Source organism: Sminthopsis crassicaudata, chromosome 3 (assembly GCF_048593235.1).
Source record: "Sminthopsis crassicaudata isolate SCR6 chromosome 3, ASM4859323v1, whole genome shotgun sequence".
Lineage (NCBI taxonomy): Eukaryota > Metazoa > Chordata > Mammalia > Dasyuromorphia > Dasyuridae > Sminthopsis > Sminthopsis crassicaudata.
Window position 1 is genome coordinate 434295971 of NC_133619.1, and position 14040 is coordinate 434310010.

Consider the following 14040-nt stretch of genomic DNA (forward strand, 5'->3'; position numbering starts at 1 on the left):
ATTTTGAAAAAAACTTATTAAAGAAAATGAATACTGAAAACTATCTTTACCTATAATTGGAAAAATAAAATGCTATTAAAATGAAGAGGAAAAAAGGACGGAATAATTGAACTATTCTAAGTATTATAAATATTTAAAACATCCACAAAGTTTTAGAGAAAGATGTAATAAATAGAAGTTTGCACAGTATGGTTTTATATAGAGAGATATTTCAACACATCTAAATATATAGATATAGAGAGACAGAGATATCTTATTTTTCTAGAAATATCTCTATCTCACTCTATTTTTCAAGTGGTGGCCTCTAGTGCATGGTGGGGAGAACGGCAGAGAGAAAATTTCAAATTTAAAAAGTAACCAAAAAAAATTTTTTAATGAGGCTATCTTAAGCAGGAATACCTGCAAGAAAAGAGAGAGGATGTGAATGGACATTTATTCCTTTTTCCCTCAAGTCAGGGCCAACCAGAACACATCTGGATGAGAAGAGAGACAATTTTTTTGCAATGAATTGGATGCCCATTAAATTTTTACCACCTTTCCTGCCACTGCCTCTGAAAATCTTCTAGGCTTTTACAGTCATCTTTTCTCTACATCTACCTAGATCCTGAAAAGTTGGCATCAGATCTGTTGATCAAATATCGTCTAGGCTTTGCCATGAATCCTCTAGGATCCTTAGGGCTTCTATCAGTTCAGAAGGTGAACTTTCTTTTATATTTGTTATAGCATACACACACTGAACTCAAGAACTATCTACCTTTTTAGGTTTGAATAGAATAGTTAAGATGAAGCTTAGCAAAGAGTAAATGCTTAATAATTCTTTCATTCATTCAGCCAAATTACCTCTCTTATCTCCCTAACACTCTATATAAATTCTGTATTTTCTCTTCCATTCACACCTTCCTTCTTATCTCAGAGGATGGAGTCCTACCTATTAAAATTAACACTGGTTCTTTTCCCTGTACATATAAATATGCTTAAGTCCCTTCATCTTAAAACAAATGAACATATCAAAAATTACTTTCCCTTGACCTGATTATCCCATCCTCATCTTTTCCATTCTGCTATAGTCTGATTTTACCTTTACTATTAAAGGTAAAAGAGCAATATATACTTCCTGTCGCTTATTTTTTCACCAATTCACAATTTATTTCAAAAGATCTTTCATCATCTCACTATGCTCAAATTGTTCTCAAATTCTAAAGCTTCCCCTCCTCCATCCTTATTCTCTGTAATCTTTTTATCATACTTGAAAATAATACCCCTTTCTTGGTATTTTTCTCTCCTACTTTTCCATGATACTTCTCTTCCTTTCAGACACTCCCCACTTCTTTGGTAATAGTTATTCCTCCCCTGTAAGTGGCAGTCTCTCCTCCCAAGATTTTCTCTACAGATTTGTTCTTTCTATACTATTCTTTAGCAATTTCATCTGCTTCCTGTAATTTCAACTATCTCCTCTCAACAACTGACTCCCAAATTTATCTCTAGTTCCAATTTCTCCCATGAACTCTAGCTTACCATTTCTAACTAATTCTGGGCATTTTAACTGGATATATCTCAATATCACCTATAATTCAATACATCCAAGACTAAACTCAACTAATATATGTATCCATCTCATTTCCCTTCTAAATTTAAGCTCACTGAAAGCAAGAACTGTACTTTTTTGTCATTATAGTCTTAAGTCCTTCCACATAATAGGTACTTATGAGGTTTGTAGAACTTATATGATTTGATCTCTCTGGATCTCACTTTCTTCATCTGTAAAAAGAAGGAATTAGACTAGACAGTTTCTAGAGGAACTCTAAAATTCTGGCTCCAAGAAAAACAAATTAACAAAAAAAAAAAAAAAAAAAAAAGTCTTAATAATATAACAAAAGCATAATAGGAACAGCCTACAATTGCACTTGTTAGATTAAAAATGCTCAATCCTGATTAAAGATAAAATTACAAGTCTCTGATATATATTCATATGAACTTAAATTAAGTGTGTGTATATATATTCTTACAAGTAATACTACAATGTTTCAAAGCTTGAAAACAAATCAATTTCATGCTTGAATACAAGCCAACTTAATGTTCTAAAGATCAAGGCAAATTTGTAACATTGTATAATTAAAACTTTGATTACAATTCACTAATTTGTATAAAACAATCCTACTTCTTTGAAAATGACTTTTACTTAAAATGATAATATAGCCAAGATGGCAGAGAGAAGCCAGAAAGCTGCCTGAGCTCAGAAACAAGGCTAAATCAAGCCTCTAAGTATATCTAGAGTGACAGAAACTACAAAAAGAGCAAAATGGTTTTTCAGCTTAAGATAAGTTAAGAATTTCAGGAAAGGTCTGTCTCACTTGAGTAAAAGGGGAGCACAATCCATTTCAGATGTGGTGTGGGCAAAGCAGTGGGAAATTCAAAGTACAGATCAACAAGACAAGGCCAGCTAGAAGAAGACCTGAAATTCTAAAACATAAGGTAAAATGCCAGTCTTGAAACCCCAGCACAACAGGTGGGGTGAGACTGGGGCTACCATTAGGCAAGCCATGAGCCCCAGAGGCCCTGGTACAGAAAGTCTGTGACTTGGCCCCAGACTCCCAGTGCAAGAAACTTGGGACAGCACTCTTGTGCCACAGGAATAGAGCTCAACTTTAAAAGTCATGACATAAGATAAAAAGTGAATAAAAAAAAAAAATCAGAAAAGAGACTATACTATACTTTAGAAAGTTATCATGGCAACAGGGAAAATCAAAACAAAAACTCAGGACAGCAATGTCAAAATGCCTAAATGGGAAGTCTCAAAAGGGTAAAATGAATTGGTTTCAAGCGTAAAATGCCTTCTAGGAAGAGCTCAAAAGATTTTTTTTTAAATCAAAGGAGAGAGAACAAAAAGTTGGGAAAAGAAATAATAATTATGCAAGAGATAATTAACAGCTTGTAACATTAAAGGACAAAAAATAACCAAAGAAACAACTTAAAAAATACAATTGGCCAAATTAGGGGGTAATAGGGATGCACTGAAGAAACTTCTTTAAAAGAACTGGCCAAATGGAAATGAAGAAAATAATGCTAAATGAAGAAAATAATCCCTTAAAAATTAGAACTGGGCAAATATAATTGAGCAAAGAGAAGTTTGATGACTCTGCAATATCAACAATAAGTCAAACAAAATCAAAAGAATTAAAAAAAAAAAAAGAAAAAAAGAAAAATGTAAAATACCTCATTGCAAAAACAACTGATTTAGAAAAGAGTTCCAGAAGAGATAATTCCAGAATTACTGGATTATGTGAAAGCCATGATGAAAAAAAGAGCCTAGACAACATCTTTCAAAAATTTATTAAGGAAAATTGTTCTGATATCCTAGGACCAGAGGTAAAATAGTCATTGAAAGAATCTACTAGGGCAGTAGAAGCCCTAGAGTCAGGAGGATCTGAGTTCAAATCCATCCTCAGACACATAACACTTCCTAGTTATATGACCTGGGCAAGGGAGGGAAGTAAAGAGGAAGAAAAGGAAGAGAAGGGAAGGAAGGGAGAGAGGGAGAGAAGGAGAGAGGGTAAAAGGAAGAGAGGGAGGGAAGAAGGGAAGAAAGAGAGAGAGACTGTGTGTGTGTGTGTGTGTGTGTGTGTGTGTGTGTGTGTGTGTGTGTGAGACAATGTACTAAGGGAATCAATAAAGGTTCCAAAGAGAAAATGGAGTTCAGGATAGAATTTTCAAAGGAAAGCAAGGACTGAGTTCATTCCAAGAAAAGATAGTAACATATACAAAAGCATGTAAGTAAAGGAGAGTTTTGGGAGGGAAGAACAGGAAGATGGGTTTGGCCAGCTGACACTGAGCAAAAAGGGAAGAAATGTTTAAACATGCTAGAAAGAAAAAGGCAAGTTAAAAAGGGCTGTAAATGTCAAACAGAGGACTTTGTGTTTGATCCTAGAGTTAACAGAGGACCACTAGAGTTCATTTATTGGGCAAGAGAAGGACATAGATACTTCATGAATATAATTCCAGCAGCTATTTAGAGGAAAACAGAGCCTCAAGGCAAGGATCCAAATTAGGAAAGCATTTCAATAGTCACAGCAAGCAGTAAAGAAGGTCTTGCCTATTGTGATAGCTATAGGGGTGGAAAGAAGGGATCATGGATGGTAGAGATGGAAGGGACTTCAAAAGTCATTGGTCAAGACCAACTTTCTCATTTTTAAAAGATGAGAAGCAAAGCACAGCACAGCAAAGTGAAGTGCCTTGTCCAGGGTCACAATGCTATTTTCAGAGGTAGGATTTAAATCAAGGCTTTCTTTCTTGCCTCCACATTCACAAAAGTGATCAATCTCCAGTTCACCGGGCTACCTCTTGCAAAATGGAAATGAGAGATGCTATAGAGACAGAATAAACTAAGTCTTGGCAACTAACTATATATAAAAGTGTGAGTGTGAGGAGCTAAAGAGAGCCCTAACATGGAAGACAGCTGGAAGCAGAGCGGTGCTCTCTAAAGAAAGAAGAAAGTTCTCAAGAGTCAAGAGTTCCAAAGGAATACTGAATTCCTTTTTGGGCAAACTGAGGGTTACCTTAACTTGATTTTGTCCCCTTTTATCAGATTATATAGCAAGGTTCTATGTACTTTATAGAAGTTTTAAAAATGTGGTATCTGTCAAGATTGGCTAAAATGACAAGAAAAAATAACTATGAATGTTGGAGGGGATGTGGGAAAACTGGGACACTGATGCATTGTTGGTGGAGTTGTGAAAGAATCCAACCATTCTGGAGAGCAATCTGGAATTATGCCCAAAAAATTATCAAACTGTGCATACCCTTTGATCCAGTAGTGCTACTACTGGGCTTATATTCCAAAGAAATACTAAAGAAGGGAAGGGGACCTGTATGTGCAAATATGTTTGTGGCAGCCCTTTTTGTAGTGGCTAGAAACTGGAAAATGAATGGATGCCCATCAATTGGAGAAAGGTTGGGTAAATTATGGTATATGAATGTTATGTAATATTATTGTTCTGTAAGAAATGACCAGCAGGATGAATACAGAGAGGCTTGGAGAGACTTACATCAACTGATGCTGAGTGAAATGCGCAGAACCAGGAGATCATTATATACTTCAACAACAATACTGTATGAGGATGTATTGTGATGGAAGTGGATATCTTCAACAAAGAGAAGATCTAACTCAGATGATCAATGATAGACAGAATCAGCTACACCCAGAGAAGGAATACTGGGAAATGAGTGTAAACTGTTTGCATTTTTGTTTTTCTTCCCAGGTTATCTTTACCTTCTGAATCCAATTCTTCTTGTGCAACAAAAAAAATTCGGTTCCGCACACATATATTGTATCCAGGATATACTATAACACATTTAATATGTATGGGAATGCCTGCCATCTAGGGGAGGGGTTGGAGGGAAGGAGGGGAAAATTCGGAACAGAAGGGCGTGCAAGGGATAATGTAAAAAATTACCCATGCACATGTACTGTCAAAAAAAATGTTATAGTTATAAAATTAATTTGTAAAAAATGTGGTATATTACTTTAAGTATTCTATATGTTTATACATGCCCAAGTGTGATAAGTATAAGATGAGGAGGAGGTGTTTCATGAGAGAATTTAATTAAGATTATTTCATTCAGGAAATCTGAATACTATAATGTTTCTGAATATTCTGGCATTTATTTTTATAAAACCATGTAGAGCTGTGATTTCAAACAAAATACTGCAAAGACTATACTTTATAAATACAAACCTCTACTTATATATACCACTGTTTTGTAATCTTTTTAATCCTATGATACATTTGTATCATAATTTGGTTTAAAGTTACAAATAGTCACATGAAAAAAAGATAGGAATAGGTCTTTTAAAATATATTTATTTTTTCTATAATAAGAGAAAAAAAGGCAAAGGACAATAAAAAACAATATGGGAAAAATAAAATGAGAGAACAAAAGATAGGAAAAAGGATGGTAAGGAGAAAATAAAGGGAAAAGAGAATTCAAGTAAATAAACATTTCTTATAAGAAAAAAATTAATTATGTAATTTAATATATACATAAGTTTTTTTTTTCTCCTTACTCTTAAAAGAAGAGAAAGTAAAGGGGAGAAAGGGGCATTTTAAAACAACTGTAAGCTGTCTATAAATGTTATATCCTATAATATTTTTATAAAACTCGCATACCATTTGTGAAGTGTCCAATGAAACAATTGTTCTTTTCTCATCTACAGGACATGACAGTCCAGATGAAACACTTGTTCCTCCTGTCAAAACAGTAAATATAAATTTAAATATTTAAATATTTGACTATAATTCTGTTATTTATATATAACAAAGCCATTCCTTGAGATATAATACACAGATAATGCCTGCTAGGAAACAGGTCACTACTTATTATTCTCGGTAAGTTGCTTACAGTTATGAAGAACTAGGTATTATATATCAAAGAAAAAAAACCAGAAACAGAATAAAAAGAATATTCTTTCATCTACCTCCTTCTCTGCAGGTAATGACACACATCCAAACTGGGGTCCCCAGTGGTACAGGACTTCTTAAACTTTTTCCACTCATGACCCCTTTTTGTCAGAAATTTTTACATAATCCCAAATAGATAGATATATAAAATAGGTATATAATTCAAACATTTATTAGTAATAATCAATAATATCATGACCCCTACATTCAGTTATGAGACCCCATATGGGGTTGTGACCAACTGTTTTTAAGAAGCTGAAGTGTAACGAATCCTTAATTTGGTTAAAAACTTGTAATCTATTTATTTATCATTATGAGGAGACAAGTATTTAGATTGTATTATACATTTTTTTTCCTTCTCTATCCTATTTCATAAGATCTGTTGTTTTAAAGGCAAAAATTGTTTTTACATTTCTCTAACAAAAAGGCTTGATGAAATTGATATTTACAAATACATATAGCATTTTAAATGTACATATATAGTTTATTTATCACAAAGTAAACATTTAAATAGCAGTTACTACTAAGCAATTATCTAAAAGAATAATGCAAAAATGCACAATGCAAAAAAAAAAAAATCTCAATACTAATCAAATAAAACATCAGCTCCTCAGCTGTAATTAACCTATCTTCCAAGCTACTTCTTTAAAGCTAGAACCAAATGAGTCACTGAGAGTCAAAATGAGAGAAAAAACTAACACATCTGTGACTTTCTACCATCTTTTAACTTTTCAAAAAATATGACCAATTTAATTTGTACCAAATGTATGAAATGTCATGCAAGAAAGCCATGCCTTCTGTAACTAATTTAGGTCTTCTTTTTCTCATAACCATTTGGAGTCTCTGAAAAGTTTCACGATAAGAAGTGCAAATTCTGTATCTTTTTGAATTGGCGAAACATGCAAAAAAAATCTTACCAAAAAAATACTACAATCACCTGTCAGTGAAAATCGGTCCATAGACACATATTAAGTACCTGCTATATGCCAGGCATTATACTAAGCACTGAGGATACAAAGAAAGGTAAAATTTCAGTCCTAGCCCTTGAGGAGCTCACAATCTCATGGGGGAGAAACAAACAACTCTATACAAATAAGCTATTTAAAGAATAAAGAGAAAATAATGAACAAAAGGAAGATACTAGAATTAAGAGGAATTGGAGAAAGGTGATAAAAAGAAACAGAAGGTAAAATTTTAACCAGGGAACTTGAAGGAAACTAGGAAAAGAGAAAGAACATTCTAGGCATGAGATAGTAGGCAAAAATGGCCAGTCAGAAGTATCTTGTTCAAATAATAGCAAGGAGGTCAATGTTACAGGATCAAAGATTATCTACATGTCAGGGAGGGGAGCTGAAAAACAGTAAGATCTAAGAATACTAGAAAAGTAGGGAAAAGAGTTACAAAAGACTTTAAGTGACAGAGAATTGTAAATAAATATGATCTTTCAGACAAATCACTTTGGCAACTAAGTGAAAGACAGACTGGAATGGAGAGAGATTTGTGGCAAGCAGACCAAGTAACAGACTATCACAATAGTCTAGATGTGATGAGATGACGTCCTGTACCTGAGCAGTGATAATAGCAAAGAAGAGAAGAGGTATTATGAAGGTAAGATCCATAGGCTTTGGTAGGGACATGGAGAAGTGAGGTTTAAGAGACATTGAGGAAGTGAGGATAATACTTAGGTTTTGAGTCTGGGAAACTTGAAGGATCGTGGTGCCCTTAATAATAATAGAAGTTCTGAAGGGGAAAAGGTTTGGAGAGAAAAGAGTTCAGTTTTGGATATGCCAATTTGAAGATATTTATAGGAAATCCCATTCAAGATGCTTAATAGGTGATACGAGACAAGTGTCTAGGCAAAAGGTTAGAGCTAGAGAAGTAAGTAAATCTAATAACTGAATTTATCAGAGCTAAAGAGATCATCAAGCAAAATAATGTGGAGGGAGAGGAGGACCTCGGATAAAACTTTGGAGCATTCAGATAATTAGGCATCACCTAAATGAAGATCCAGCAAAGGACACTGAAAAGATCAGACAGGCAGAAGAAAGACAAGAAGAAAATAAGAATCCCAAAAACTAGGGAGAAAAGAATATAGAGATTATCAAAGAAAAAGGTGACAATCAGTATTAAGAGTTAGAGAGAAGTCAGGAAGGATGAGACCCCCCCCCCCAAAAAAAGAAAAAAATTGGATTTGGAGATTGAGAGATGACCAGTAACTTTGAAGTTTCAACTGAATAATAAAATAGGAAGCCAAATTGTAGAGTAAAGAGAGTGAAAAGGATTAAGTGGAGCAGCCTATTGTAGACAGCTTTCTCAAGTTTAGCTACAAAAGTGAGAAGGAATATGGGACGATTACTGGTGAGGAGGAAAGATCAAAAAAGGGTTTGTTTGGTTTTTTTTGTGGATGGGGGAGACAATAAACACATTAGGAAGCAGTAGGAAAGCAATCAGTAGAACAGGAGAAACTGAAGATAAAGGAAAGTACAGATGAGAGAAGAGGCAGTCTGTTGGAAGAGGTGAAAAAGAATAGTATGTGTATGTAGAAGAGACACTACCTCATCATGGGAAACAGATGAAGGAGGTAGGGGCAGAAAGTACATGATGAGTTGAAGAGTGACCTCTTAGTGAGTGGCCTCAATTTTTTCAGTAAAATATAATGCAAAGGATGAATATAGAGAGGCTTGGAGAGACTTACATGAACTGATGCTGAGTGAAATGAGCAGAATCAGGAGATCATTATACACTTCAACAACAATACTGTATAAGGATGTATTGTGATAGAAATGGATATCTTCAACAAAGAGAAGATCTAATTCAGATCCAATTGATCAGTGATGGACAGAATCAGCTACACCCAGAGAAGGAACACTGGGAAATGAGTGTAAACTGTTTGCATTTTTATTTTTCTTCCCAGGTTATTTTTACCTTCTGAATCCAATTCTTCCTGTGCAACAAAAAAAAATCTGTTCTGCACACATATATTGTATCTAGGATATACTATAACATATTTAACATGTACAGGAATGCCTCCCATCTAGGAGAGGGGGTGGAGGGAAGGACGGGAAAATTCGGAACAGAAGTGCAAGGGATAACGTAAAAAATTACCCATGCATATGTTCTGTCAAAAAGAAATGTTATAATTATAAAATTAATTAAAAAAAAAAAAAGAAAAAAAATATAATGCAAAGTCCTCAACTACAATAGGAGGGGAAGGAAGAACCATAGGAAGTTTGAAAGTGATCAAAAAGCTTTTAAGAGGTATTATGATGAGTAGGATAGTGGCCTAGCAGTACTGAGGACCTAGTCGATTACATCGCATAAATTTGTAGCAGATTCAGGACCACTGCATTTTTCTCTACCTTAGTTCAGCAGCACATGTGTGGGAGCAAAAATTCCCATAGAGATGATGGGAATGACTCAAGGCTGAAAGCTTGTGAGGGCAAGATGTGCACTTAACCTTCTTTGGCTCATAGTTTATGCATACCTTATCAATTGTTACTAGCCTTCATAAAAGGCTTATCTTTGGCCAATACTACCAAAGAATGAATGTTTATATTTATAGAAGGATATCTGGGCAACTCGTAAAAGAATGGAAGACATGGTTTCAATTGATAGTGAATTATTCTTGAAATTTACAAGAAAATTTACTCTTCTGCCTTGAAGAATAATTTATGTATTCCTTCAATACATCAGCTCCTGCATTAATTTTCTAGTCTCTATTACATCAATGGTGCCCTGACTTTTCCTAAGACATTTTCCCACCAATTTTGCAATCACATGAAAATATTCTTTCCAAGAATGCCAACAAATTAATAACAACTTGGTGAAGCAGAAAGTAGTAAAAAAATTAACCTTTTGAATTATTTTCATTGTTACTGTGACACAACAACCACATGAATTTTCAGCGTTAAGGAACAAAGAAAGTAACATTTTGAATTTAAAAAAAATTTTGAATCAATTTATGTGAAAGCTAAAAAGGCATTAATACCTACCACCAAATGGGATGATACAAAGATTATATTTGCAGGCCAAATCCACAATCTTAACTACATCATCATGACACTCTATTAAAGAATAAAGAGAAAACTAATGAGTTACCTAAATTCAATAACTTTTGAGTTGTCTAGAATTTATTTATTCCTAACAAATATTTATTTGGTATCTATACTCCAAAAGGCACCATGGTATATGCATTGCCTTACACTCTAGTAAAATTCTACCACATTTACAATTTTTGGAACTTAAAGAAACTAATATATTTAAATATCATATTAACTGTTATATATTTTTTATTTTCCCCAGTTACATATAAATCAATTTTTTACATTAGTTTTTAAAATTTTGAGTTCCAGATTCTCTCACTTTCTCCAGATCCCCATCTCCCATTAACAAGGCACTTGTGAAATTATCTAATATATTTTAAACAGTTAAGAACATAATGGCAAAAGTGGACAAACAAAAGAAAAGGTTCCATCTTGAAAGACAGAAAACTTAACTTGACCTCATAGCCAACAACACACCAATATGATTCTTGATGAAATTGTTAATTTAAGATTATAACTGCAGGACATATTGGATGGAAAGCAAAACATTAGAGAAAAGAAGATCACTTAGGGGATGACTACTGTCCAAATGATTACGTCCCAACCTAGGATTATGGAGATGATAGTGGAAAGAAAAAGTTAGATGCAAAAGACAATAGTTTCTACATTTAGTGACTGATTTTCTCATCTCCTAAAGTACCCAGAATATTGCTAAACATTTAGAAAACACTGAACAAATACTTGCTGATTAATATTATATCTGAAGTTTGTGTAAAATAGCATATCTGGATTTCAGTATTTTTCATAATTTGGGGGATATCTTCCTGTCAAATTATCTTACAACTTTAATAATACTGTTTGTAAAATTTTGATGCTGCATATAAGTTACATGAAATAATATTGTAAAATAACTAAGGTACTCTTAAAATTTTCTGTTCCATTTGGCAAAATGGGAAGCTTTAACAAGCTACCTCCACAACAATAACAAAAACTAATTTCATAGGGAAAAAAACCATTTCTATAACACTTAATGGTTTACAAAAGGACCCTGTGAAATAAGTAATTTTATGAGAAAACATTATCATCAAGGAGTTTGAGAACTGCAAAGTGAAACTCAGGTATTCTGCTTCCAAATTCAGCACCTTCCATAAAAGTATACTATGTTTATGAAACATGTTTGTGTTTTATATGATTATTTCACTATACATTCTCCAGGAGATAAACTGCATTACCCTAATTTTCTATGACCTATGCTATGAAACAACAGCATGTTTTTCAGTTCTAAATTTACTTAAGTTCTAAAAGTATCAAACCAAACTACAAAATAATAACCATTACATAGGACTACAAACACATATAAACTTACATGTTACACACACACACACCAAAAAACAAACAAACAAAAAAACCAAAAACTTACTTGGCCATAATACTATATCAGGAATTCGTTGAAAAATTCCTTCCCTGAGCAAATATATCTCATGTAGACAATGACCTGGTTTAAAATAAAACAAACAAATAAAAAAGCCCTTAAGTAAAAAGAACTTTTAAGCAAGAATTTGAAAATAAGATTTCATGCTCAGGGATCTTACCATGAGCTCTGAATACCCTATCATCTGCTTCTTGTGAATATGAAATGCTAGTTTCTTTAAGGTCATCAAGAAAATCTTCTTTTACAACAGAAGGAGGTACATCACTAGCATTTAAAGATGCCTAGAAAACAAAATAAGTTACTTCTACGTATAGTACTCTTTTTCTAAAAAAAGCTGAAGTATAATACTTTAATAACAACAACAATAATAGCAATAGCTAGAATTTATACAGTGCTTTGGGACAATTAGGTGATGCAATAGATGGAGCATAGGTATGGAGTCTGAAAAACTCATATTCCTATGTTCAAATACAGCTCCAGGCACTTAGCTATCTGAGTAAGTCACTTAACCCTGTTTACCTCAACTTCCTCATCTTTAAAATGAATTAGAAAAGGACATGGCAAACCACTCCAGTATCTTTGTCCAAGGAAATTCCAAATGAGGTGACAAAAGAGTTAGACACCATTGGGGGGAAAAACACCTCAACAACTTGAACAACATCATATAATGCTTTAAGGTTTAGAATGCACTTTATAAATATCTCATTTTATCCTGATAATAACTATGGAAGGCAGATATTATTATTATTACTCCCCATTTGCAGATATTGAAATTGAAGCAAATAGAGTTTAAATGACTTGACCACAATTTTATAGCTAGTATGTGATGGCAGATTTTGAACTTGGGTTTTCCTAACTCCAAATCCAGTGCTATATGTTTTTTTATGCCACTAGCTTCTTTGATCTTACAAAGTCAGAAAAACCTAACAGAAAAATATCAAAATCCTAAGTACAGTTGCTTTATAGCTTCCAATTATTCATTAGACTAAAGTAATATATAAAAATCACTGCACTGAACTGCACTGCCTCCCCTCTTTATTCTTTCTTCTCAGGGAAGGAAAGCTAATATCAATTCTATTAAGTTAGCTCTATCATTAGAAAAGTAAGTATTAGAAAATTAAATGATGTTTGGTGAGAAGTGAAGAGGATTTCTGGATTTTCTGCATTCTCACCTAAGTTATAAAATCAAGTCAACACGCATTTATTAAGCACCTACTATATGTCAGACATTGTGCAAAGCAATAGGGTACAAAGAAAGGCAAAAGGCAATCCCTCTCTTTAAGGAGGTCACAGTCTATGAGGGAAACAACATGCAAACAAGTTAATTCCAAACAGAGAAGGCACTAAAATCAAGTAAGGCTAGGAAAGATTTCTAGCAGAGGGTGGGGCTCAGATAGCAAAAAAAGCCAAGGAAACTAGGAGAATGAAGAAGAAGAGCATTCCAGGAATAAGGGAAAGGCAGTGAAAATGTTGAGTTGGGAGGTGAAAGGTCATATGTGAAGAACAAGGAGGTCAGGGCCAATGAATAGCAAAGTGATTGTATGGGGGATGGGGAGTGGTTATGATAAGGATATAAAGTAAAACTGGAAAGGTCAAAAGGAGACAAGTTATGAAGAAGCTTAAAAATCAAATAGAAGATTTTATACTTGATCCCGTAGAAAATAATATTGAAAAGAAGAATGGAATGGTCAGACCTGTTCTAATGGAAACTGAATAGAAGATGGGCTGTAATTGGAAGAGCCTTGAGTCACTTTTGAAACAGTCCAAATATGAGGTGATGAGGGCTTGCACCAGGGTGACAACAGTCTCAAAGAAAAGGTGACATATTATAATGGTAAAACTGATAAGCCATCGCAACACAATGAACACTCTGTGAGAGGAAAGAGAAGAGGTAGTAAGAAATCTAAGACACTTAGATTGTGAGCCTCAGGAACTGAAAAATAGCAGTGTCCTCAACAAAACAGGGAAGTTAGGAAGATGGGAGAGTTTGGGGGAAAGAAAAGGAGTTCAGTTTTAAACGTGCTGAGTTAAGATGTTTAAAAGACATCATCTAGTTCAAGATGTCTAATAGCCAACTGACATATGAAACTGGAAGATTGAGAGACAGGAT

The 14040-nt window shown here is 33.9% G+C and overlaps 1 protein-coding gene across 1 annotated transcript in view; it reads right to left on the reverse strand.

The window, feature by feature from the left end:
- Positions 1 to 14040, reverse strand: part of AGPS (alkylglycerone phosphate synthase) — a 131455-nt gene that overhangs the window by 82404 nt on the left and 35011 nt on the right. The window contains exons 4-7 of the mRNA XM_074303020.1: positions 12091 to 12211; positions 11919 to 11993; positions 10448 to 10519; positions 6165 to 6244 (exon numbers count right to left, since the gene is read on the reverse strand). Of these exons, the coding sequence (XP_074159121.1) occupies positions 6165 to 6244; positions 10448 to 10519; positions 11919 to 11993; positions 12091 to 12211 (348 nt within the window). The remainder of the gene's footprint in view (positions 1 to 6164; positions 6245 to 10447; positions 10520 to 11918; positions 11994 to 12090; positions 12212 to 14040) is intronic.